Raw genomic sequence first — 25,500 nt, 5'->3', positions numbered from 1 at the left:
ATTATTTGCCCAGTAATTGAAAATATCAGCTGCTGTGGGTTTGTGTTGCACTGCCAGGCATGTGTCTGTGTCCTCCATCAGCCGGCTCGTAGAACTATCGTTTCATTACTCTTCAAACCCAAAGCAGCGCTCGTATTTATTTCTCCTGCTTTTTTTTTTTTTGCTTGCAGCGTTCCCTTGTAGTTGGGTTTTTTTCTTCTTCATCCTGCACTCAGATTCACTGTGTTTCAATGTTATTAATGCTGTTTTAATGAGGATATATTATCTGGAAACGCATTTGGCTTTTTGAAAATGGACTCAAGAAGGTCATGACTGAGATTTTTTGTAAAGTGATTGAGTGCTTTCTTCATCTTGCACCTCCTGTATCTCCTTACCCTCCTTCTTCCTCTAAAGTTTCTTTGAAGTCTGATAATCAGTAATTCTGATCAAAGTTAAGGCAGCTTCTGTCATTTAGAATTTTTGCTGTCATGATCTCCCCCTCTTCCCTCTTACACTGTCCTGTCTCATTTTCTGCCTTGTTGTTTTCTCTCAGCCAGTCTTGTTATCAGGTAGATACCTCACTGCTGTGTCCTCCTCCCCTGAGTCCATTCGCTTTCTCTTTCTCGTATCTATCAGATAGTTTCCCCGGTGAAGGAAATTCTGCCTGCTATCGATCCAAAGCAGTTTGGCTCACACACTGTGTCCTCCACCAAGTCCATCTCTGGAGGGGCTCAGTGTCTTATGATTGTGTGCTCCGCCCCTTTCTTATCTCCTCCCACTAACACCGACTCTCCCTCTGTCTCTTAGTTACCATGAAGCAGGTCGCCCGCACCGTGGCGAAGGTGGAGCTGTCGGATCATGTGTGCGACGTGGTGTTTGCGCTGTTCGACTGCGATGGTGAGGAGCCACCATGAGCATCACTTCATTGCAGAATTTATAACATCAGTATAATCTCTTTTTGGTGACGGCATGGGAGTTAATAAAAGGTGGAATCGCCGCCCTTACTTGCACCCTCACTCTCGTTTGTTTCATCTCACTGCTCCCCCCCAGGGAACGGAGAGCTTAGCAATAAGGAGTTCATAGCCATTATGAAGCAGCGGCTGATGCGTGGGCTGGAGAAGCCCAAGGACATGGGCTTCACTCGACTGGTGCGCGCTATGTGGAAGTGTGCCCAGGACACCGCCTGGGACTTTACCCATCCCAAGGACGTAGTGTCTACAGCAGGCAAGGTGTGACATGAAGAGAGGGGTCACAGGCAAAAAAGTAATGCAGCTGTCATCTGTGACACACCCCAGGCCAAATATTTAAAAAGAGACCATTAAAGCAATGAGCTCATTAAGACTGCAGCTCAGAAACATCATCCATCAGCTACACATGTTGGTTAGGTTCAAGGTTTCAGTATGATGGCTGAAGCATGCTGACGCCTTCTCCCAGTCTGCATGTCCAAGGCATCATGGGTAATTGTATATTTGTTATATTTATTTTTGCCATATTATATCAGAAACATTGTCAGCAGTTAACTATGATCCTTTGTTGACACTAAAAACAGGTATTTGTAGTTGATATTTTTTGCTGCAAATGGCAAGATAAAGAGAGTCAGTTTTGCCTGACCAGCAGTGATAACATGTGTCCTGTCTGTTGTGTACTGACACAGACATTATTAGTGATGTCAGGTGAGGGCGGAGCCAGCCACTTCACTTGTGTACGTGTATATATTTGTGTATGTTTCTTTTTTTCCCCTTTCAAAGAATTTGACACTACAACTCCACAACTGCATTAACAGGTCTGTCAGGTCAAAGGTCAGCATAACAGCTGTTAATAAAATGGCATATTCATCATATAATGGGGCCCCTGAGTGTTACTGAGAGCGGGGTAGTGCTCTGTGGAGTGCCTTTCTAGTTTGTTTTTTAGGTTCGAGTGCAGAAGTTCCTCCCATTAGATCTTTAATTTGATGCTCTACATTAACAGCTTGTACTCTTACTGTTGTTGCTCAGTGAGATAATTTATGTATCAGTCAACAGAAATGCTCTATTAATAAAGATGTTTTGAAAAAAAATGAAAGTTTAACATGATTTGAGTTACATGTTCTTGTGTTCCATCTTTGACTTTAAGGAAAGTGGAGCAGGGGTTAAATTCAGTGAACGTATACAGGTATTTGTCATCTGACACTTCTACCTGAAATGCAGGGCTGATGATATGGGTTGTTTTTGAGTGTGTATGAGAAGAAAGTTGCTTGTGTATATGTGCAGCAGCAGTCAGCAGTTTTGTGTAATTGAAATGGATAGGATGGTCAGTCGTCAGCCTGCAGCCCCTCTGAACACATACTGTGCAGCATCAGCCTGAAATGAACTCTCTCTCCCTCTCTCTCTTTCTCTCACACATACACACACACTTACTCTCTCACGCACACTTGCACATTGCATCTGACAGACGGAAGTGGTACTCAGGAGTGATGCTGGTGAATAGATTAGGTTAAAGTGCTTCTAATCAGTATTCTTCAACCATGTTCCTTCTAGAAATGAAGTCTGGCATTCCAATCACATGGAGTGTAAAATGAGTTCATAGAAAGAACTCCTTTACCTCATTTGTTTTGCCTTATCTACAACTCCTGGCAAATCTGCGGAATCACTACATATAGAGGATTTTCTCGTAGTTTTCTCACTTCATAGCAGATTTTGTAAAACATTTATTGCACATTATAAAACACCTAAATAGAGCCTTGTCACGTAATTGGTGGTTTGTATGTCACGTGATGTTGATCATTTGTCCCATTTGCAATTTTGGTTCCATACATTTTGCACCATTGCACGCAGCGGCCACCTATATGTAAGACACAATGTATTGCGTTTGCATGCATGCAGCAAACAAGCATTGACAGGCTGCACTCTCGCAACCTTTGACACGGCAACGGCGCTTAGTTTAAAACCAAGCATGGCAGGATTTGTTTTGGTGACAGACGGCTATTTGAACAAGCTTATTGATGGTACTCTTTCTTCTAACACAAAAAAAACTAATCCAATACGTTGTCCAGAGGCATTTGCAATATTCGCAGGGACGTCTCTAGCTGAAGTAGAAATGCTGTCAGATGAAGAGCTCAGCAAATTTGTCACAATTTTTCATTGGCTGTACACAAATACGTCACTGTGCTGCATCAGGTACGGACGACATCAACATTGTTTTGAACTATCTGTTTTTGCAAGTTGATGGAACAATTTTGGATCGGATTGGATTGCTATTTAAAGTTTGTGTTGGACTGTTTGTAACCTCTTGACCTCAAAGGACCAGCGACACACACCAAAATGTAAGTCCCTATTCTCTTGTTTATGAATTAATAAAATATGAAATGACAAGGGTCTGTTTCAGGTGTTATATAAGACGAATGTTTTTTCATTCGTGGAATGGAAAGAATATTTCATGAGGTGAAAGATGAAATCTTCCATTCAACTTGGCTGCACTTCATTGAATGGAAGATTTCATCTTTCACCTCATGAAATATTCTTACCATTGCACTCATAAACATTATTTCTATACTATGTTCAGTAATTGAACATTCTGGGTGTAAGAAACATGCCTCCATAAAGCAGATGTGATCATTTCGATCAAATAAGGGGGAAAAAGAAAAAAAGTTTGGATTTGCTTATGTTCAAGGGTGAAAAAAGCCTATGGAATCACTTAATCTTTTGCAATTCTAAAACAAACACCCTAAGAAGTCTAGAAATGCAACTCAGTCTGTTGTTAGTGCTTACAGAAGTTAACCAGCTGTTGGACTTAGCTGATTAAAAGGAAACATCGCCCATCAGAAGTCATCAATTGAAATAATTGGAAGTATAAAAGAATTATCCCAAGAAGGAAATCCATCAGGACAGCGCTGTCTGAAAACGATGCTGGTTATTCCCACTCAGCTGTCCAAACATCGGTGCATGTATAGATACATAGAAGGGCAATTAAGAAGTTTTGAGCCTAACCCAGAAAAAGTAGGGCATGGTTCTCAATCTCAGTTTCTCAGAATGCAAAAGATTGAGTACCAAGGCCTACTTTTTCAGGGTCAGGCTCAAAAACTTCTCAATCGCCTGTCATAACATAGATATATTAAAAACAAAAGACGTGGTAGACTGAGGAAGCGGTGAACGTATCAAGATAGAAAACTCAAAAGTGCCTGTCACACCCTGACTGATCAAGGAAACATGAAGTGATATGAATTTTGGATATCTGTTTGTGTTAATTTTTGCCTTGCAGAAGTCCTTTACCCATTCGCTAATTGTGCTTCCTGTCAGCTAATGTCCACCAAGTCCGTCAAAGTTTTGTGGATGCTCAAAACTTTGAGTGGACATCGGTGGAGAGCTTTCCTGGGGCTTGCACCTTTGTTTACAGTTTTGTGCTCAACTTTTTTTTTTTTTATGTTAACGATATTCATGCATTCATATCCTGTTGCTGTCACTTCAGACTGGGCTTCTGACTGGCCAAAGCTCCGGCACAAGGCAAAGATTTTAGGCAAAGAATATTTATAAACTAACTCAAAATGTTTAAAATAATTATTTTTTTCAGTTTTAAGATTTTTGTTCAGAAACAATAACAACATAGAAATTATTGTTATACAGCCGCAGATTTGTTTTCCTCAGACATCACAGTTTGCAGTGTTTTTTTGTCTGCAGCTGTAAAATAGCTCCAAACAGTGCTTCTCTTCTTGTCTACCATCATAACAAAGCACTGTTGAGTCCTATAACTGCATGCCGACAACAGCTCTCATAGCAGGAGAGGAGCAATGGCTGCACCAACCACTATGGTGTAACTGGAGTTGTGTACTGAACATAGAGAAAAAAACCTGAAACTTAAGTGTCGATCTCATGATGTAAGTATCTGATCAATACCAACGTTGTTAGCGATACTTTAGATTGATCTGCCCACCACTATAGAGCACACCTGGCAGATTCTCTTGGTGAGAAGGCACCACAGAGTTGTTTGATGTCCTTGCTGCTGCAGCTGCACAGCATGGCAGTGTCACAGACCCCCCCCTAAAAAGTTGGTCTGCCCTGCCTTCACTGTGCATGTGTCATTTCAGAGCTCAGCTGCTTCATTTCTGAGCGTCACCAGTGATTCAGTGATTATCACCTTGTTTCTGCTTTAAACTGCACTCCAGTCATCATCTATCTCAACGACAGATATCTGAAGCTTTTGCATAACAATCATTTCCACATAAATTCAGCATTATTTCATAAAAGACAGCAGACCGATCAAAGCGCACAGCAGCTGCTGCGGCGGCACCTACATCATTTCAGAGCGTCAGTAATGACTTCCCAATTATTGCCTCATTTATGCTTAAAACTGACTTTAGAATGATTTAAGAGGTTTTATATTGTCATCTGATGGTTAATAATCCCATTAATCAATTTGATCACTTTGGGTGTAGACAGTCTCAGACGTGCTGCTGTGGTCTGAAATGAAGCATGCGCAGTGAAGGCAGGGCGGACCAATTTTTAGGAGGAACCGTTTGGTCTGCGACACCGGCACAGTGAGAGGACAGTCAGAGTACGAGGACAGTGAAGAAGTATGACGTCATGATCCCTGAGCGAACTGGATTCTATCCACATTTGCTTTCAGACCTCTGTGAATCCCGCTCAAATCCAGTTCCCCCACTGCGCATATGTCTTGAGACTGAGAAAATCATTCTGACGACGACGGATTATGCAATTTTGCCACTGGACAAAATATTTAAAAATTTTGTCATCAGCAGAGTCATCAGCAACCAGAGCCTCTTCAGCCACAGACTGCTCCTTCCCAAGTGCAGGACCAACAGAATGAAAAACTCAAACATCAGACTGTGCAACTCCTCATTCAGAGGGAAGAGGAGTAACAGGAAGACAAAGGACAGGAAGTAGAGGAACAGTAGTAGTCAGTAAACCAGTAGTGATCAGTATGTCTGGTATTTATATTTTATTTGCAAATGTTTTTATGTTTTTTTTTTTTTACTTCCCTTTGTGCTTCTTACCCTGTGTGCTGCTATACAATGCTGCTGGAACCTCAATTTTCCCGAGGGAGTCTTCCTAAGGGGGTGGGGGGAGGTCCATGATGATGTTAATAGGGGAAAAACCTCATTTACTTTTGGTCAAGCTCATAACTTTTTTTTCCTCTTCCATTTGTGAATTCCGTGCCTGGCATGATACAGGTTCGAGTTGAAACAATGCCTTACTGATAGTGATTTTTCTGGGCTATGCACTATATTTTAATGTTTAGCCAATGTGGCTAAATGATACATCTGTAAATGAATATGGACTTTACCCAGGCAGGCTTTACCTGAGCACCCTCTGGTGGCCATTTGTGGCTGCTGAAAACATTGAAAACAGCAGCTTGGTGTATAAATCTCCTCATTCCAGGCAATGATAGCTATCAGTTGGCTGACAGAAGCAAGTTAGAGACCAAACCAAAGCAGCCGATTTCAACAGAAAATCAATACAGCTTGAGCGTGTTTTCAGCGGGCGGCCAATTGTGGAAGTACGAATTCTCGCCTTCCAATTAGCCACTTCCCCGGAGACGTGCCTGCTCCCTTCTGTTCGCAGTATTGGCAGCCAAATTCACATAAAGATTTCATATCTGATAATTAAGCTAATAATTGCAGCTGTGTGTGATCCATATAATCTATGTATGACCATGAAAGAGGTTTTTAACCACAGTGGGTAAAAGCAGCTATATTCCTTTAGTCACATGGCATTTCTCGTAGCATTTGGCTACATGACTAAGCGCTAGTCCAGATTTTCCATGTTTGATGATTTCATAGTTCTTCCACTCTACTTGATTTGGAAAACAATATGCCATTATTTAAAATAATTAAATTTTATTTGAAGTGTGTTACCCTAAGCCACAATTTTTGGCTACTGAACATTGTTTTGTATCATATTTGATTTGCTGCAAAGTAATGCCAGCTGGGTGAACATCCACGACTGGTTCTTTACTTTTGAACAGGGCTTGTATGTGCTGCAGAATTTTGCCTTGTAATACCTGCATGATAACTCCTGTGCAGTCATTAGCTGCAAAGTATCAGCTGCCAATGTCACCTTGAAAAACGTTACATTTCATCGGTTTTCATGTGCACTAAAGAATTGCCCAGTGATGGCGCTCTGGCTGTGCACTGCTTGCTCGACAGCTCAACCATGTAAATCCAGAGCAGACGCACTGATTTCTCTGCTTGGTTAGCAGAGAAGCAACACTCAGTGGATAAATGTTGGAATGGTGAGAGAGGCGAAATCAGTCTCCCGACCTCCCGTCTAACTCATCAGTTTATGTGTAGGAGTTGAAATGCACACATTTTCTGTTTGAGGCATGCACTGCATGCACACTGTGCTGCTCACATCTGCATGTATTCTTGCAGCATGGTGAGATAAAGTGTGTCTGTGTCCCTGGAAAATATTTTAAAAAATGGCATTTCAGTTGAGACAGATTTAACCAGTTATCTTAATGCGAAGTGTGCAGCCTGAAAATTAAACCTCTCAGGTCCATGTGGAGTTGTTGTGGTGTTAAGGCGGGATAATCATACACATGTGGAATTTGATTTTAAAATGAACACACGTCACTGTGCACCGTGTAACACCTTTCACTAAGGTCTAAATTAGTCATCTCAGGAACTGTGCTTTTCATTTTAAGATACAATCATCAGCTGTGACAGAGCAGCTGCTTCACATTTTACCGCTGCTCTGGCTCTCACATGCCCCGGGGCAGTTATTAGTATCAGACATGTCAGGTTACTGTCAGGTTTCACTGCAGGCCACCGCCAAACGTCACCATCGTAGGTGTGAAATTTAATGTGTTTCCAGATGGAGGCATGGTGAGAACTTGAACTGGAACTGCACCATGGCACATGGCATTAACTACTTGTGCTTTTCATCCCTCTCATTCAAAGTAGGAAAAAACCTGAGGGCAAATCCTATATCCAGTAGTGTTCAAAATAATAGTAGTGCTATGTGACTAAAAAGATTAATCCAGGTTTTGAGTATATTTCTTATTGTTACATGGGAAACAAGGTGCCAGTAGATTCAGTAGATTCTCACAAATCCAACAAGACCAAGCATTCATGATATGCACACTCTTAAGGCTATGAAATTGGGCTATTAGTAAAAAAAAAAAAGAAAAGGGGGTGTTCACAATAATAGTAGTTTGTCAGTTTTGTGGAACAAACAGGTGTGAATCAGGTGTCCCCTATTTAATGATGAAGCCAGCACCTGTTGAACATGCTTTTCTCTTTGAAAGCCTGAGGAAAATGGGACGTTCAAGACATTGTTCAGAAGAACAGTGTAGTTTGATTAAAAAGTTGATTGGAGAGGGGAAAACATACGCAGATGCAAAAAATGATAGGCTGTTCATCTACGAGGTCTGTTAGAAAAGTATCGTACCGTTTTATTTTTTCAAAATCTATATGGATTTGATTCATATGTTTTTACATCAGCCAAGCTTGAACCTTCATGCGCATGCGTGAGTTTTTCCACGCCTGTCGGTTACGTCATTCGCCTGTGGGCAGGCTTTGAGTGAGCACTGCTCCACCCCTCTCATCGTCGTTTCATTGCGAGGAAATGGCTGATGATTTGGGCTTTTTTTCCATCAGAATTTTTTCAGAAACTGTTAGAGACAGGCAGCTGGAAACCATTTGAAAAATTTATCTGGCTTTCGGTGAAAATTTTACGGGCTTCACAGAGAATAAGGAGTGTTACTACAGCTTTAAGGACGGCCCACAATGGCACACGGTGTGCCGCGCTCCGAGCCGCCATCGAGAGGCAGAAACCACCACATCATTTCTAAATGGATCGCTGTGTGGAGCCGGGACCGTTGTGTGCAATTTCTCTGGTTATCACAAGAGCTGGACATCAGCCATTTTCCGGCAGATTTCACTTTTAACAAGAGATTTTGTCATGGAAAGCCGCACGGAGGCTTTGCGCGTCAGGACCGATTCGCTGATGAAGCGAGACAAAGGAACACCTCCGTTTCGGAGTGCCAGGGGACAAGTTGGGACATGCCCAGCTCTCCACAATTTCTCTTATACTCACTCGACTGGTAAGCACTGAAAGCCGAGATAGGCATGTCCCAACTTGTCCTCTGGCACTCCGAAACAGAGGTGTTCCTTTGTCTCGCTTCATCAGCAAATCGGTCGTGACGCGCGAAGCCTCCGCGCGGCTTTCCATGACAAAATCTCTTGTTAAAAGTGAAATCTGCCAGAAAATGGCTGATGTCCAGCTCTTGTGATAACCAGAGAAATTGCACACGACGGTCTCGTATCCACAGAGCCATCAGCTCAGAAATGATGTGGTGGTTTCTGCCTCTCGATGGCGGCTCGGAGCGTGGCGCACCGTGCGCCATTGTGGGCCATCCTTAAAGCTGTAGTAACACTCATTCTCTGTGAAGCCCGTAACATTTTCACCGAAAGCCAGATAAATTTTTCGAATGGTTTCCAGCTGCCTGTCTAACAGTTTCTGAAAAAATTCTGATGGAAAAAAAGCCCAAATCATTCCGCCATTTCCTGACAGTGAAAATCCGCCGAGGGGGTGGACCACTCCTCACTCAAAGCCTGCTCACAGGCGAATGACGCAACCGACAGGCGTGGAAAAACTCACGCATGCGCATGAAGGTTCAAGCTTGGCTGACGTAAAAACATATGAATCAAATCCATATAGTTTTTTAAAAAAATAAAAAGGTACGATACTTTTCTAACAGACCTCGTACAATGATCTCCAATGCTTTAAAATGGACCAAAGAAAAACAGAGACGCATGGAAGAAAATGGAAAACAACCATCAAAATGGATAGAAGAATAACCAGAATGGCAAAGGCTCACCCATTGATCAGCTCCAGGATGATCAAAGACAGTCTGGAGTTACCTGTAAGTGCTGTGACAGAAGACGCCTGTGTGAAGCTAATTTATTTAGAAAAAAGATTAATCCAGGTTTTGAGTATACGAGGTCTGTTAGAAAAGTATCCGACCTTTTTTATTTTTTTCAAAAACCTGATGGATTTGAATCACGTGTGCTTGCATGAGGCAACCTTGAACCTTCGTGCGCGTGCATGATTTTTTTTCACGCCTGTCATTTGCGTCGCTTGTAAGCAGCTTTTTTGTGAGGATGGGTGGAGTCTCTGCGTTTTTTCTTTGCAAGGAAATGGCGGAGTGACTGGAGCAGCGCGACTGCATCAAATTTTGCTAGAAACTGGGCGACAGCCAGGTGGAAACCATTCGGATTATTCAGACGGCTTTCGGTGACGATCCTCTGGGCATTACACAGATTAAGGAGCGGTACAACCGGTTTAAAGACGTCCGCAGAACGGTGGAGAGCGAGCCACGCTCCGGGCGGCCATCAACATGCAGAAATGACCAGATCATTTCCAAAGTGAACACTGTGATGATGTGGGACCGTCTTGTGATTATCCGAGAAATTGTGGAAGAGGTGGACATCAGCACTTTTTCTGCACATTCCACTGTGACAGATGATTTTGCCATGAAAAGAGTTGCAGCGAAATTCATCAGCACGACGCTGATGGCGCAGCAAAAGTGCCTCCGTGTTGAAGTCTCACAGGACATGCCCTGACATGCCCAGCTTGTCCACCATTCGGAAGATTCAGACAGCTTTCGGTGGCTTTTCAGTTGTGTGACTATCCGAGAAATTGTGGATAACTGTCTCGAACGTCCCATTTTCCTCAGGCTTTCAAAGAGGAAAAATATGTTCAACAGGTGCTGGCTTCATCCTTAAACAGGGCACACCTGATTCACACCTGTTTGTTCCACAAAAGTAAAAAACTCACTGACTGAATGCCACACTACTATTATTGTGAACACCCCCTTTTCTACTTTTTTTTTTTCACTAATAGCCCAATTTCATAGCCTTAAGAGTGTGCATATCATGAATACTTGGTCTTGTTGGATTTGTGAGAATCTACTGGTACCTTGTTTCCCATGTAACAATAAGAAATATACTGAAAACCTGGATTAAACTTTTTAGTCACATAGCACTACTATCATTCTGAACACTACTGTAAGACAAGATGAATTGAAGGCTTTTTTTTTTTTTAAATGCCCTTCAGAATGACATTTAAGACACCACAGTAATGCAGGTGTACCACAAAGTGCTGCTTGAAGATCTGTTAGCACTGGTGCCGGTATCTGAGGTGGAGATGAGGACAGAACCAGAGCAGATCAGACATACCAGGAATCTGTCTGTGTGCTGATCTGCAGTCAGGTTCCTCACTGCACGTGTGAAGCTACTGAAACGCATTACATTATGAGGTTTCACTGAATTAAAAAAGATAATGCCTCCATCCATTTTCTGTACTCGCTTACTGCAATTAAGGGCCATGGGAGCTGAAGCCTATCGCAGCAGTCATAGGGTGTGATGCAGGGTACATCCTGAACAGGGTGCCAGTCTGTCGCAGAGATATTGCCATTTATGGACCACTCAAGGACATTCACAGAGGTGTCCTGAAGACACTCTTTTGATATCTTGGCTGTGTGCTTAGGGTCATTGTCCTGCTGAAAGATGAACTGTCACCCCAGTCTGAGGTCAGGAGCGCTCTGGAGCAGGTTTTCATTCAGGATGTCTCTGTACATTGCTGCATTCATCTTTCCCTCAATCCTGACTAGTCTCCCAGTTCCTGCTGCTGAAAAACATCCTCACAGCATGATGCTGCTTCACAGTAGGGATGATGCCTGGTTTCCTCCAAACATGACACCTGGCATTCACCCAGAAGAGTTCAATCTTTATCTCATCAGACCAGATAACGATTCTCATGGTAAAGTCCTTCAGGTGCCTTTTGACAAACTCCAGGCAGGCTATCATGTGCCTTTTACTAAGGAGTGGCTTCCATCTGGCCACTCTACCATACAGGCCTGATTGATGGATTGTTGCATAGATGGTTATCCTTCTGGAAGGTTCTCTCTCCACAGAGGAATCTTGTAGCTCTGACAGAGGGACCATCGGGTTCTTGGTGACCTCCTTGACTAAGGCCTTTCTGCCCCAATCGCTCAGTTTTGACAAGCGACCAGCACTAGGAAGAGTCTTGGTGGCTCTTTACATCTTCCATTTGTGGATGATGGAGGCCACTGTGCTCATTGGGACCTTCAAAGCAGCAGAAATATCTCTGTATCCTTCCCCAGATTTGTGCCTTGAGAAAATTGTCTGCAGTCCAGACAATTCCTTTGACTTCAGGCCTGGTTTGTGCTCTGATATGCACTTGTCAACTGTGGGACCTTAGATGTAGAGAGGTGTGTGTCTTTCCAAATCATGTCCAATCAACTGAATTTACCCCAGGTGGACCCCAATTAAGCTGTAGAAACATCAAGGATGATCAGTAAAACAGGATGCACCTGAGCTCAATTTTGAGCTTCACTACAAAGGCTGTGAATACTTGTACCTTATTTCTTAGATGTTTTTTTTTTTTTTTTTAATTGCAAAAATCTCAAAACCTTTTTCATTCATTATAGGGTATTATGTGTACAATTTTGATTGGGGGGGGGGGGGGATTCATCCATTTTGTAATTCCCTTCGGCTTGTCCTCACTCGGGGTTGCCACAGGAGATCCAAGGTGGATCTACACGTTGATTTGGCATAGGTTATACGCTGGATGCCATTCCTGACACAACTCTACATTACATGGAGAAATGTGGCAGGGGTGGGTTTGGAACAGAGAACCTTCTGAACTGAAATAAGTGCACTAACCACTTGGCTGTAACAAAAAATGTGGAGAAAGTGAAGCACTGAATTCTTCCCATATGCACTATAGCTGCAGATGTACCACACTGTGATCTAAGATTTAGTTAGATTTAAGGTAATTATATTTCTAATAATCTGCAAATTTTGATACACTTGTAGGCCTCATTTAATGTCATGTAGTGTCAAGGAAATAAAACTGCATGGACTGTGCCTCCAATGTATGTTTTGTGTCAGTTTGAGTTTCTGTCAATGAATGCCTATGAAATAGTACAAAGAAAAATACTTTTAAAAAGAAAGACTGTTTTAAGTGATATTTGTGTTTAGTAGCATCACATTAAATGATTTAGTACCAAAACCACTTATTTGCCTGCCAATGTTTTATATTTCTGCAAATAGGCTTTTTAAAAATTTCTCATGGCTAATGGCTTTTATTTTTTAAAAAATACTTCTGAGTATTTACACCAAATTTGATGGCTGTATCATCAGCTGAACAATTATCTACTGCAATACAGAACCTTCTCAAAAGAAGGCAAATCTACAAAAACTTAAGCCACTGTACAGCCTGTTGCACTTCTGTAATTTTATGTAAAGTTTTGCATCATAGGTTTACATGTATATACAGAGCTTTTTTCAATCAACCTGCGTTTGATGCCTAGTCACGATACTTGTGTCACTGGACAAGATACTTCATGAGCATTGTCCCGGTCCACCCAATGGGTATTAACCACAGTTGGGAAAGTAACCTATGATGGACTGACATCCCATCCAGGAGAAGTCAGACTCACATCCACTTCACACTATGGAATAGACCACTATGGCACCAACTGGCTTATAACAGGACTTCTAACTTTTTCATGCAGTTACTTGAAAGGGTCACAGTCACATCAGTTGACAGAGATGGAAGAAAAGTTGTAATTTCAGTGTTAAAATAAAAGCTGCCTCCAAAAACCACATTTTATTACAGTTAATAGAAATCATATTAAAATGACAGGATACACAAACATTCATCCATTAAATTCAGACAGTTGAAACCACACAGCCTCTATGACCGTGAACAAATTCAATAGCACTGATCGGATGTGGGAGAGGCCAACAGAAACAACTTCAGATGGAAAAGTAGCTTCCAAATAAGATAGTAGCACTCATAACATAAAACGCTGACCCACTTTCTAAACATCCTCTAGAATCCAGAAGCATCCCAACAAGTGAAGGGGGGGGGGGTTGTTAAGTCAGTTTTGTCCTGTTTCTAGTAAAACCTGTGAGGATGGATGGTTTTCTGTTAGAAGCTACAAATTAGCTGCAAATTCTGAACATGTTAATGATAAGCACTAAAAAGGAGCCTGAATACACAAATGCTTTACACTGCTATCTGGTAGCCTGTAGCCACGTAGTGGCTATAAGTGGTAATGCCAACCTGTAATATTTTGACTGCAGTGACCTCTGCTTTGGGACAACCTGCTGCTACAGCGCCTCTAAACCGTTTAAGATTCCTGATTAGATTAATAATCTTATGGATTAAGAGCAGCTAAATTCATTCATGTGCAGGCTGAGCTCTTTTGTCCATGTGCTGTTGCTATGGTGACCATGTTTCAGGTTACAGAGGAAGCGGGCATCTGATGGTCCACATCACACCTGTGTAATACAGTTCAGGTGGAACCAACAGATAGAGAAGGTCCTCAGTCACTGTCAAACTTTATAGAGTTGACAGTCGTGGAGATGGCACCGCCACGGTAGCTTCCCCTCTTCTTTTTTGTCTTTTCATGGCGGAATGATTTGCCTTTTGTGAACTTGAGGACATCGTTTGCCTTCTGGCCCCAATCGTCTTTATTTCCATTCTGAAAAAGCAAAGAAGTGGGTTTTTCATTTGGTTTACTGACCGTTAGGTGATTTGTGATGTTAAATGTGCACTGCTGCTCAGATCTGAAATTATTAGGGGTGGGCAAACATAAAAAATCTTAAATTGCATTAACTCAATGACTTTCTGTGATTAATCATGATTAATCGCATGGTATATGTGAAACCCAAAAATGAATTCAAAAGCTGCTTAAAAGCACAGTTTTATTTGAAAATGTAAATGAACACTGCATAAATTTGAAAATGCAAATTTTAACTGAAACACACTAATGAAATCAAATATAAAACCACTGGCAGGTCATTTGTTATCCTGTTTCATATCAAAATAACAATATTCATGTCCATGACTAAATGTACTAAAACAAATACATCACAACTGTACACATACCACAATTTGATATGTGTACAATTGTGATGTATTTGTTTTAGTATATTTAGATTTTGTTGTGATTTGGCACTTTATAAGCCGATTAAACTGAATTGAAATTGAACATTTTATTGAGTCTTAAAGTAAATAAATATGAATTTGGTCACTGGATCCTTAAACTTTGTACATAATGAACTCTACTTGGTGAATCCTTGATCTGTGGACATAAATAGGGCTAAACAAAATCTGTAGTTTTTGTCAAAAGCATTTCCTTTCAGACATTGGCATGAATGTGTTTCCATATATCTGAGCTGAGCTCTTACAGCTGCTGTGCTTCACTTCAGGATGTAATTTGAAAAGAAAATACAGCACGTTTCATTTTGGGAGAAAAAAAAAAAACGTTTTAGTCGATTGTAGTTTCTTGTCTGTATTACATTTGGATAGAGGTGTCATTTTATTTAAAGCGGCGATTCATTTTTAAGTTATTAATTCCAACTGGACTCTGTCTCGGCCGCGCAGCGTTTCGAGCTGTGTGAACGGAACGGAGGACGATTCTCGTTTCTTGACAGCAACAAGACAAGAGTCCCAGTTAGTGACTTTAATCCACACAAAAGTGACTGACGATATTTTAATGGCTTTGCGAGGGGTTAAGAAGCGGCTTGCTGTTTCTGAAGAGCAGTGAATCAAAGAACCAACGAGCTACTGGATCGAAGCACTGCTTCAATGGTTCATGGTTTCAAAGTGGAGCCGCGCTGCAGAAATAGTTTATTACAGATCAAACCCTGAATATCCGACTTTATTTGTACGTCCGTATGACTCTGAAACTCGGAAAAATCTGTATAATTTACAGACTATAGGTTGACATGAAAACCACTGAAAAGGTGTGTTCACCGCGGGGACACGTTCGGCTATTCGAGATTATTCAAGATTTTTTTTTTTACCGATGACGAACGATGCGTTAAAAAAAAAAAAAAAATTTGACCGATGCAGCTGCATCGGTCCAAAGCTGTCTGGATCCGGGCCTGATCCTGTAGAACTTTGTACCGAAAATGTCCATTCAAAAGTTCGGCGTCTTTCTGCATTTTGTTTTGTTGTGCATTGCATAGCCTGTACTTTTCTCGATCCTCGTGTCGTTTTCTGTGTAAACTCAGCTATCAGCAGGAAGCAGCAGCATAAGCTCACCCCCGACTGACGCTTTCAAAATAAAAGGCAACGAGCAACAGTCATAAAAGGCTTAAAAAAAAAAAAAAAAAAAAAAAAAAAAAACCCTGCAGCGTTAAGGGGAGGAACAAAATTGTCGGCGATAATGACCTCAATAATTGACGCAACATTAGCACGTTAATGTTGCCCAGACCTAGAAATTATTAATTAATAAACTCACCTTTGCTTCAAAAGAATTGTCTGCAAGACGGGGATCCACCTCTACACAGTCATCTCTTATTCTACGAAAAGGTGGATTTGAAGACTGAAAAACAGAAGGTCAGCTTCATTAGTTTTACTTTGATTCAAACAGCCTTCAGAATTAAATATGCTGTGACCGATGCTGAAGTACAAAAGGTGACTTAAGGTACAAGTTTCTAACTTAAGAGGCAGACTGGGCTCAAAATCCTTCATGTCACAACTGGTGATGGTGACAAAGATCTGTTCAAATGTCGAGGCTTCTCAGTCAACTGTTTCATGAAAAGGTGCATTACTCGAACCCTCATCTAAAGTCCAAATGACATGTAGCAGTGTGCTTTACATGAATAAATATGCAACAGTTGTCATTCAGCATTTCAGAACATTCTTGTTTTAAAATGTGTACATGTCATCCCTTCATAATTTGGAGGTACGTCATATGGAAGGTAGAGTTTCACTGCAGTTTTATCCCATTCTTTGCTCTGTGGACAAAAGCTCCAGTGAACGGAGTGGAAGACAAACATGCCTGGATCCAGTGGAAAGTGTTGCATCAGTGGATATTGACGCAAACTACACAAGGCCGGTGTCTTTTATATTTTGTCAGCACAAACAACTCAAAACCACAAAAGAGGGCTGATTTAAGTAAAGCTTTCTTCGGTGTGGCAGTACACTGGCTGAGTGGTTACCATTGTTGCCTCACAGCAAAGGATCACTTCCCACCTGGAGCCTTTCTGGATGGAGTTTGCATGCCTGCCCCCCCCCATGTTTGTGTGGGTTTCCTCTAGGTGCTCTGGCTCCCTCCCACATCCAAACACATTCAGGTTAGGTGAATTGTAAGAGTATGTGTGAATATGTTGGTCTGTCTATATGTGGCCCTGCGATACACTGACGTCCTGTCAAGGGTGTACCCTGCCTCCCACCCCGTGACTCTTAACTGGCGTAAGTCAGTATAGAAAATGGATGGATTCTTCTGAATGTAGCCGCCAGACCACAAGCCACGGCAGTTCTAACTGCAGTATGAACAGGCATACAAGAGGCAAATAAAGAAAAATGCTTAAAATGACCAGGGGTCAAAGCCCCCAGAAGCTGAAACGTTTTAGTCATGCTAATGCTAAATGGACTGCATTTATATTATTGCTTTTCCATCTGCATCAGACGCTCAAAGCGCTTTACAATAATGCCTCACATTCACCCTGATGTCAGGGTGCTGCCATACAAGGCGCTCACGACACACCGGGAGCAATAGGGGATTAAAGACCTTGCCCAAGGGCCCTTAGTGATTTGTAATGCTCCATAGAACCATTTTTCCACAGTGAATTTGCAAGGAGAGATAAGGAAGAGGGGGCAGCTGTTTATCCAACTCTTTACAAGCTGGATAAAATCTATTTTCATATGCCAGCAACTTCTGTGCCGTGTGAAAGACTCTTCTCCAAAAGTGGAGTGGTAACAAAGAAGAGGAACAGATTCAAACCTAACACTGATGAAATGATCGTGTTTTTTTAAATAAAAACCGCTGAAGCCCCAAAATTTCCTTCATTTTGTACAACTATGGTCACAAAAGTCGCGAGTTGCACAAGCATTTCACAATTTATATCTCTATTACTTACAGTACTTTATGATGGCACAACATGGAGTTTTGCAATGGATTTTGGGTAATTTGGGGGTGCTGAATCCGAATCTAATGTTAGTTTTTGCCAATCACATCACGGTCTTGAGATAAGAAAACATTTCTCCTATCAGGCACTGAAGCAAAAGCTGCAGTCTCGCACACCGGCGCCATAAACTATATTACGGCTCTTTGTTCACATTTCGTGTAGGGCTGCAGTTATCAATTATTTTAGTAATCGAGTATTCTATCGATTATTCTGTGTATTAATCGCGTAATTGGATAAAAAGTACTTATGCGTTTTTAACAACATCAACAGTTCAGGGCTCTCCCTAAGCAATGACACAATGTCGCTGTCAAATTTAGTGGATCCTTCTGTTTTCCTGGGTAATCATTTATTTTTTCCCATCTTTACAAGTTTTGGATCTTGCCTGGTGTCAGGAGCTCAGCCAGTCTTAACATTTTGCTGAAATGGCGATGGGATGTGGCTTTCTTGTGGTTTTACCCAACTTGTAAAATTTAACCATTTTGTTTGTTTCTTTCTTTTTTTTTTTTTTTTTTAAGGTTGGTGAACTGGGTCCCTATGTGATTTTTTTATTTTTTTTATCCCTCTTTCTCTGCGATTCAGCAGATGCATTTCAGCTGGCGGCTGAACATGCAAGTCTCGCAGTCAGGGTTTTTTTTTATTATTATTATTTTAGTTACTGTGTTTGTGAAGCGTTGTGTTGCCCAAAAAAAGCAAAAATTAAAAAGTGAAACACTCAGTTCAAGTCTGAGCAAAACACAGAAGGAAGAGTGGACTTCTTCCAGAGGCTGTTTGTCAGTGTGTCCGGGGACGGAGCTGTGAGGGTAGTGCTGAGCCGCTCACACCGGGCAGAGAGAGGCAGCTACCGGCCACTGCGCAAATCACCACTCCAGTTATCCATCTTCATGATGAAGTGGTATAGAAGAGGATTTTCCTTAAAAAGAAGACCTGAAAGTTTAGCTACAAATTCCCAAAAGATACATCTGAGATGCAAGCCTGGATTTGATCTGTTTTGGTGGCTCTACTCCACTATGAAGCTAAGAGTAGTGATGCAAAATGCAAAGCTTGCACTGTGCACAATTTCTCCAATCACAGCCACATAAGCCCATAACTTCTCCTGGGTTGTCTGGGTGTCTTGGTGGCTTTCCTCACTCTTCTCCTTCTTGCACAGTCACTCAGTTTTTGAGAACTGTCTACTCCATGCAGATTTACCATGAAGTGCAATACTGTTTGTATTTCTTTGTAATTAATGTAAATAAAGTCCAAGGCATATTCAGTGGCAGTTTTACCATCAGAGAGCCTCGTCCACAAACTACCACAAAAGACTCCAAGCTGTTATTGATGTTAACCCTTTACCTACTGAGGCTATAAATGGACGATTGGTTATAATTTTTTATAGCAATAAAATTAAGAAATAATGTTCTATGTTTGTGTGCTTTGGTACCCTTTTCCAAGAGTACCTGAATTTCAATTATATTACACCTGATTAACTATTTATACACATTATCTGTAAGTTTTAGCATTTGCAGGGGTGGTGGCCAAGTGGTTAATGCGCTTGGTTTCAGTTCAGAAGGTTCGGGTTCAAGTCCCACCCCTGCCACATTTCTCCATGTAATGTAGAGTTGCGTCAGGAAGGGCATCCGGCGTAAAACTTGTGCCAATTCAACATGCAGATCCACCTTGGATTTGCTGTGGCGACCCCAAGTGCAAAACAAGGGAGCAGCCGAAGGGACTTTACTATTTGTAAGTTTTAGCATTTAAAATGAGAAAACACAAAAACGAACTTGATTTTTTTTTTTTTCTGTTTTTTAGTGAAAAATTATGTAAAGGATGTTTGGATTTCACATTTTTAACAGGAAGCTGTAAGTGTTTACAATCAAAATAATTAATTTTGTGTGTCTAGAACTCAGAAACAGCGCAGAAACAGTGCAAAAGTAAACATTTTACAAGGCGAAAATACGCAAAAAGAAACCAATTTTAAAGTGCAGAACCAAACAATATGAATAACAACAAAGTGCAAAACTATATATAACTATATCAATTATTATCTGTATTATTAAAATGTGTAATAAATCACTCATTTGATCACTCATTTTGTGAAAAATTATACAATATGAATAAAACAATAAAGTGTCAAACTATATACAAATATATAACCAAGAATCAAAATTAGATCTAAACTACATCAGTCAGTGTGGTACTGTTTGTAACAGTTTCTATTTGGCTGAAGACAGAGGCCAATTTTACAAAGTTTGCACATCCAGCAGGTTGACCTCTTGCAAACCTTGCAAGAACACCGCCCCTTTGTGGATCGCTGGCAAGTTGGGTTTCTGCTTGTTGGCACCGGGCAGTGGCTTGTGGCTGATGGAGCCATCACACCCCCACAAACACACCTTCACAAATGACACTAACACCCTGCCTTTTCCTCAAAAATTACTACATTTATGTTTGCTGTCTGTCTCTGTACTTTTCTGTCACTTTTGCGCTCTTTTTCATACTTTTCCCTCGTTTCAAAAGTCACCGAACGCACTTTACCGTAATATATGCAACATATAGCATACTGTTGGAAAGCACGGGTTCTTGGCTTGCTGTCAGTGTTGAAATTTTTCAGATTGAGGGCTTACATGAGAACTTACGGTAATGAGAATCAGCGGCGCACAAGTGTGAAACTTCCGTGTTTTTCCTCTGCGTTATGACGTCACAGGCTTACGTCTCCCATAATACAGCATATATCATTGGAAAGCCCTTGGTGTTAGCTTAACAATGCACTTTGAATCATTCAGATTGGACAAACTATGGCGGAGTTACGGTAAAAAAATACGCATATGGAAAATATGGTGTGGGCGCCATCACCGGAGATAAAGGGTTAAAGGGGGCAACACACAGTATTAAGAAAAGGAGTATGTAAACTTTTGATCAGGGTCATTTGGGTAGTTTGTGTTGTCATTATGATTTAAAAAGAGTAAACCTGGTTGTTTGACAATAAATGGCTTCACCCAACCACTAACCGTGAGTGAAAAAAAGTTTGTGTTATCATTCATATTCTTTGAAAAATGCTGCCCCCCCCCCAATAAGTTCCACCAGGGTATGTAAACTTTTGAGCTCAACTGTAGCTACCTGTCAGGACCCAGGTACATTACTGTCATACATCAAGCACCTCCTTAAAATTTAATGGCGTTAAGTTTTTTTTTTTGGGGGGGGGGGGATTTTTGTTTTAATGATGTGAATGATGAGACGAGGGACAAACAATAACCATGCTGTTAGAATATGTGAAAACTAAGGTAAAGCCACGTACTCAAATTTGACACTCAGGACTCACCTTGTTTGTTTTAGGAAAAGTCTGTGGTGTGCTTGTTTTCTTCTTGTTTTTTGGAGTCTTGACTTCATCTTGCTCCCCTTCCAGTGTTTCTCCAGATCCCTTTTTCTTTCCTTTGGTACCTACACAAATCAAAATGAGTGTTTTTTTCAACACTACAACTCAAAGTATCTCAAAATATTAGAATGTTTCAAAAATAAATGAATGTCAAACTTCTGAAGAATATATTCATTTATATGCTCAATACTTGGTTGGGCTCCTTTTGCACAAGTTACTGCATCAATGCAGCGTGGCAAGGAGCCAATAACCCTGTGGCATTATGGAAGCCCAGGCTGCTTTGACAGTAGGGCTGAGATGATCCACCAATCTCCCGCCCGATTCAATACGCATCACAATGTGTACCACTACAAGTATTCCGGTTTGATACTGCTATTACTAATTGCTTTCTGTAAGCCTAATCATGGTAAAAGTTAAATACAATGTACATCAGATTTTTGGCACCCCCCCCCCCCCCCAAAAAAATGTATACATATATACACATACACACATAAATAAAAATAAGTATTGAACACATCATTTTTCTCAGTAATTATATTTCAAAAGGTGCTACTGGCATGAAATTTTCACCAGATGTCCTCCCTTTCTCCATGTGTTCGATTTTGTTTCTTTCCATGTCTGGATTACTTGGGTTGTTATAGACATCTGGTGAAAATTTCATCTCAATAGCACCTATATAATAAACATTTTATTGTAGTTGAAGGATGATCACAGCAGTAAATTTAAACAATCTGCTTCCTTCACCTTGCAGCACAGACAACACAATCCCGATCATTAGGACAGCTGCACGTCATCCCTTCAAAAACCTCCTGTGCCATTGCCCATAAGTTTTCTCTGCACAGACATGCAGCACTACAAACAGGCCTGTAATCTTCAGACGTTCACAGAGTAATGTGCAAAGTCCTGCACTGAAGCATTACTCTCACTAACCCCCAGATTAATTTGTCAATGCAGTTAACAGAGTAAGAGATTAACACTGATTAACAAATCAATTCTGGGAGATTACCACATCACGTTAATTTTTACATTAATCATCCCTGCAATAACACTATCCAGAAAGTTAGCACATGTCCACATGCGATGCTCTGCCTTTTGTCCCTCGCTGCCTTTCTGTCATGATAACGCACAGCAGGTTGGGTTTTTTAAGTGTGGATTTTTGGAGCACAGCAGGAGTATTAATCTTCCAACAAGCAACATGATAATTTTCTCAGCAATTCAATCCTAAATGAGTATAACTTGGCCTTTCCAAATGAAAGCAGATCAGATTAAGTATGTACTACAGACATGTTAAATTCCTCATTTAAACTAATGCTGAACATGAGTCATTTGAGTTACCGTTTGCTGCGAGTGTTGTCGGTGCTGTGACTGCCTTCTGTGGCTCTTCATCCTCATCTGATGAACTCGCTGAAGAGCTGCTGCTCTCATTAGCTTTAACTGGTGGTACGGTCTTGGCTTTTGCAGGTGTCGCAGCTTTCACAGTACTTTTACAGGCCCCTTTCTCCTCTTCAGAGCTACTGTCACTAGATGACGTCTCTGCTGGTCCGGATGGGACCTTTTTGCTGCTGCTGATTTTAGACTCAGCAGGAATGGTGGCACTTCCAGTGGCTTTTTTGGTTGATGATACTGCTGGAGATTGTTTCTTAATGACCGGATGTGTTTTAGCAGCGGCAGCACTCACAGCCTTTGCATTTGGCGTAGCTGCAGCTGCCACTTTAGCTTTCCCTGGGTCTTCATCCTCCTCAGATGAAGAGTCAGAACTACTCTGTGCTGCAGTCTTGGCTGGTTTTGCTGCTTTGGTAGCCACCTTAGCTGCTGTAGCAGGTTTTGCAACAGATTTAGACACTGCTTTAGCTGATGCTGGCTTGGCCTGAACTGGTTCTTCCTCATCTTCAGAGGAGGAGTCAGAGCTACTCTCAGCTGCAGTCTTAGCAATGGGTGTAGCAGCCTTTTTAGATGGAGCAGCTGCTTTAGCCGCTGGAGTAGGTTTTGCAGCAGGCGTTGCAGGCTTCGATTTACCTGCTGTTGTCTGGTGCTTAGCTGCTTCTTCATCTTCAGAGGAGGAGTCAGAGTCAGAGCTACTCTCAGCTGCAGTCTTAGCAAGGGGTGTAGCAGCCTTTTTAGATGGAGCAGCTGATTTAGCCGCTGGAGCAGGTTTTGCAGCAGGTGTTGCAGGCTTCGATTTACCTGCTGCTGTCTGGTGCTTAGCTGGTTCTTCATCTTCAGAGGAAGCGTCAGAGTCAGAGCTACTCTCAGCTGCAGTCTTAGCAATGGGTGTAGCAGCCTTTTTAGATGGAGCAGCTGATTTAGCTGCTGGAGCAGGTTTTGCAGCAGGTGTTGCAGGCTTAATTTTACCTGCTGCTGTCTGATGCTTGGGTAGTTCATCTTCAGAAGAGGAGTCAGAGCTGGATTCTGCTGCTGCAGCAACAGGCTTTCCAACAGGAGCTTTAGTCTTTGAAGCTGGCGTAGCCACTTTTGGTGCTGATGGCGGTTCCTCGTCTTCAGAAGATGACTCTGTGTCCGAGCTGCTTTCTGCTGCTGCAGCAGTCGGCTTTGCAGCAGGTGTAGCAGGCCTTTTAGCAGGAGCGACAGTTTTAGCTGCAGCTGGCTTGGGTTTTACTTGTTCTTTCTCATCCTCAGAGGAGGAATCAGAGTCTGAGCTGCTACTGGCACCTGCAGGAGGCTTAACAGCAGGAGCTGTACGAGGCTGAGCAGTAGCTTTAGGCTTGGAGGCTAATGTAGCTGTAGCTGGCTTAGCCTTTGCAGGTCCTTGTTCCTCCTCAGAGGAGTCTTCAGACTCAGAGCTGCTATCTGCTGCCTTGGCTGCAGAAGCAGCAGCAGGCTTCACTGTGGCTGCAGCTTTATTGGCAGGTTTTGCTGGGGCCTCATCTTCAGAGCTGCTGTCTGAATCTGAAAGGTAATTCTCATTAGTCAACAATATAAGAGACGTGATAGTGCACGTATATTTAAGTCATAACTAGGGATGTCCCGATCTAATTAAAGTGACTGGAATCTGGCCTGATCAGGGCACGTTTTTTCTAAGATCGCATCGGATAAATTAAACTCAAGTTACCAAATAAGTACGTGTACCCTCTGCTTCGATTCACAAGTGTGATACCATCGGACCAATCAGGCAACCATGGCTCCTGGTGCTTTACTACAGAGCTGTGGTGCATGTTTTAAAAGCACAACAATATTCTCCTTCACTTTACATACTCATCATTAACAATATCTATTTGTCTTGCTCCATTTCATAACTGCAGAGTGATAATAAGCAGCACAGTCCCAGTTCCAGTTTTAAAAACATATTTCACTCTCCTTCACTTCAAGTATGCAACAACTGTGTTTCTGACGGACAGTGCTATCGCATGCACTTCTTAGTAGCCAATCATGTAGCAATTTCTACAAAAAATAAATATGTTTTTCTCATTGTTTTGACAGTTTTCTCTTGTTTACGGACAGTAGAGGTGTGTAGTCAGAGAGACAAGGGTTCAAAATACTCCCCCCACCACCATTGGTGTAAAGGTCCCATTTTATACAACATCACCACCAGTGTTGCCAGTTACTTTGAAAAAGTAATCCAATTACTGATTGAAAAAGTAACTTCATTACTTTAATGATTACTCAATTTTAAAAATAACTGTTAGATTATGTTACTTTATTACTTTCAGCAGCTGCTGACAACACCGCCCCGCCACCTCAACATGAAAGTGATACCCCGTTTTGCCAATACTCACTTAATAGTCACTCTTTCTTGACTTCAATGAACATAAATACTTGTAAAAAAAAAAAAAAAAACAAAAAAAAAAAGACATCTTTCTTGACCTCATATTTAACTGCTGACAGCAGAGTCTGGGTAAAAAATTACAAATTCTAACCTACATTGTTACCTCCACCAAGGAGGTTATGTTTTCGGTCGTGTTTGTTTGTTTGTCAGCAGGATAACTCAAAAACTTTTGAATGGATTTTGATGAGATTTTGTGGAGTGGTTGGAAATGACAAGAGGAACAAGTGATTAAATTTTAGTGGTGATCCGGATCCAGGAATTTTTTTAAAGGATTCTTCACCATTGCGGGATAGGGGGAATTTTGACATTCTAGTTTCTAACGCCACAAAAACAAGGCAGAAAGGCTTGAAAAAAATTAGGGTGTAACATAAGTCAAATGTTCTATCAAACAACAAAGTTTGGTGATGATAGGATCCGGATTCCGGATCTGGTGATCCA

The 25,500-nt window shown here is 41.5% G+C and overlaps 2 protein-coding genes and 1 long non-coding RNA gene across 11 annotated transcripts in view; 2 read left to right on the top strand and 1 right to left on the bottom strand.

Annotated features, from left to right (window-relative positions):
- micu1 (mitochondrial calcium uptake 1) overlaps positions 1-1,602 on the top strand; it is a 100,923-nt gene extending 99,321 nt beyond the window's left edge. For all 5 annotated transcript variants that reach the window (XM_034185660.1, XM_034185658.1, XM_034185656.1 and 2 more), the window contains 2 exons: positions 787-876; positions 1,030-1,602. In XM_034185660.1, the coding sequence (XP_034041551.1) occupies positions 787-876; positions 1,030-1,214 (275 nt within the window). In that variant the 3' untranslated portion in view covers positions 1,215-1,602. The remainder of the gene's footprint in view (positions 1-786; positions 877-1,029) is intronic.
- A 3,903-nt stretch (positions 1,603-5,505) lies between these two features.
- LOC117523269 overlaps positions 5,506-25,500 on the top strand; it is a 23,832-nt gene continuing 3,837 nt past the window's right edge. Inside the window, exon 1 of the long non-coding RNA XR_004564460.1 lies at positions 5,506-5,603. This is a non-coding gene — a long non-coding RNA (uncharacterized LOC117523269). The remainder of the gene's footprint in view (positions 5,604-25,500) is intronic.
- nolc1 (nucleolar and coiled-body phosphoprotein 1) overlaps positions 14,190-25,500 on the bottom strand; it is a 23,182-nt gene continuing 11,871 nt past the window's right edge. For all 5 annotated transcript variants that reach the window (XM_034184731.1, XM_034184733.1, XM_034184735.1 and 2 more), the window contains 4 exons: positions 22,614-24,185; positions 21,225-21,343; positions 16,258-16,341; positions 14,190-14,490 (listed from right to left, as the gene is read on the bottom strand). In XM_034184731.1, coding sequence (XP_034040622.1) covers positions 14,332-14,490; positions 16,258-16,341; positions 21,225-21,343; positions 22,614-24,185 — 1,934 coding nt within the window. In that variant the 3' untranslated portion in view covers positions 14,190-14,331. The remainder of the gene's footprint in view (positions 14,491-16,257; positions 16,342-21,224; positions 21,344-22,613; positions 24,186-25,500) is intronic.

The sequence above is a fragment of the Thalassophryne amazonica genome, chromosome 13, assembly GCF_902500255.1.
Source record: "Thalassophryne amazonica chromosome 13, fThaAma1.1, whole genome shotgun sequence".
In the NCBI taxonomy this organism is placed as follows: domain Eukaryota; kingdom Metazoa; phylum Chordata; class Actinopteri; order Batrachoidiformes; family Batrachoididae; genus Thalassophryne; species Thalassophryne amazonica.
The sequence above is the reverse complement of the archived record's forward strand: the minus strand, read 5'-3'. Positions and strand labels throughout refer to the sequence as shown.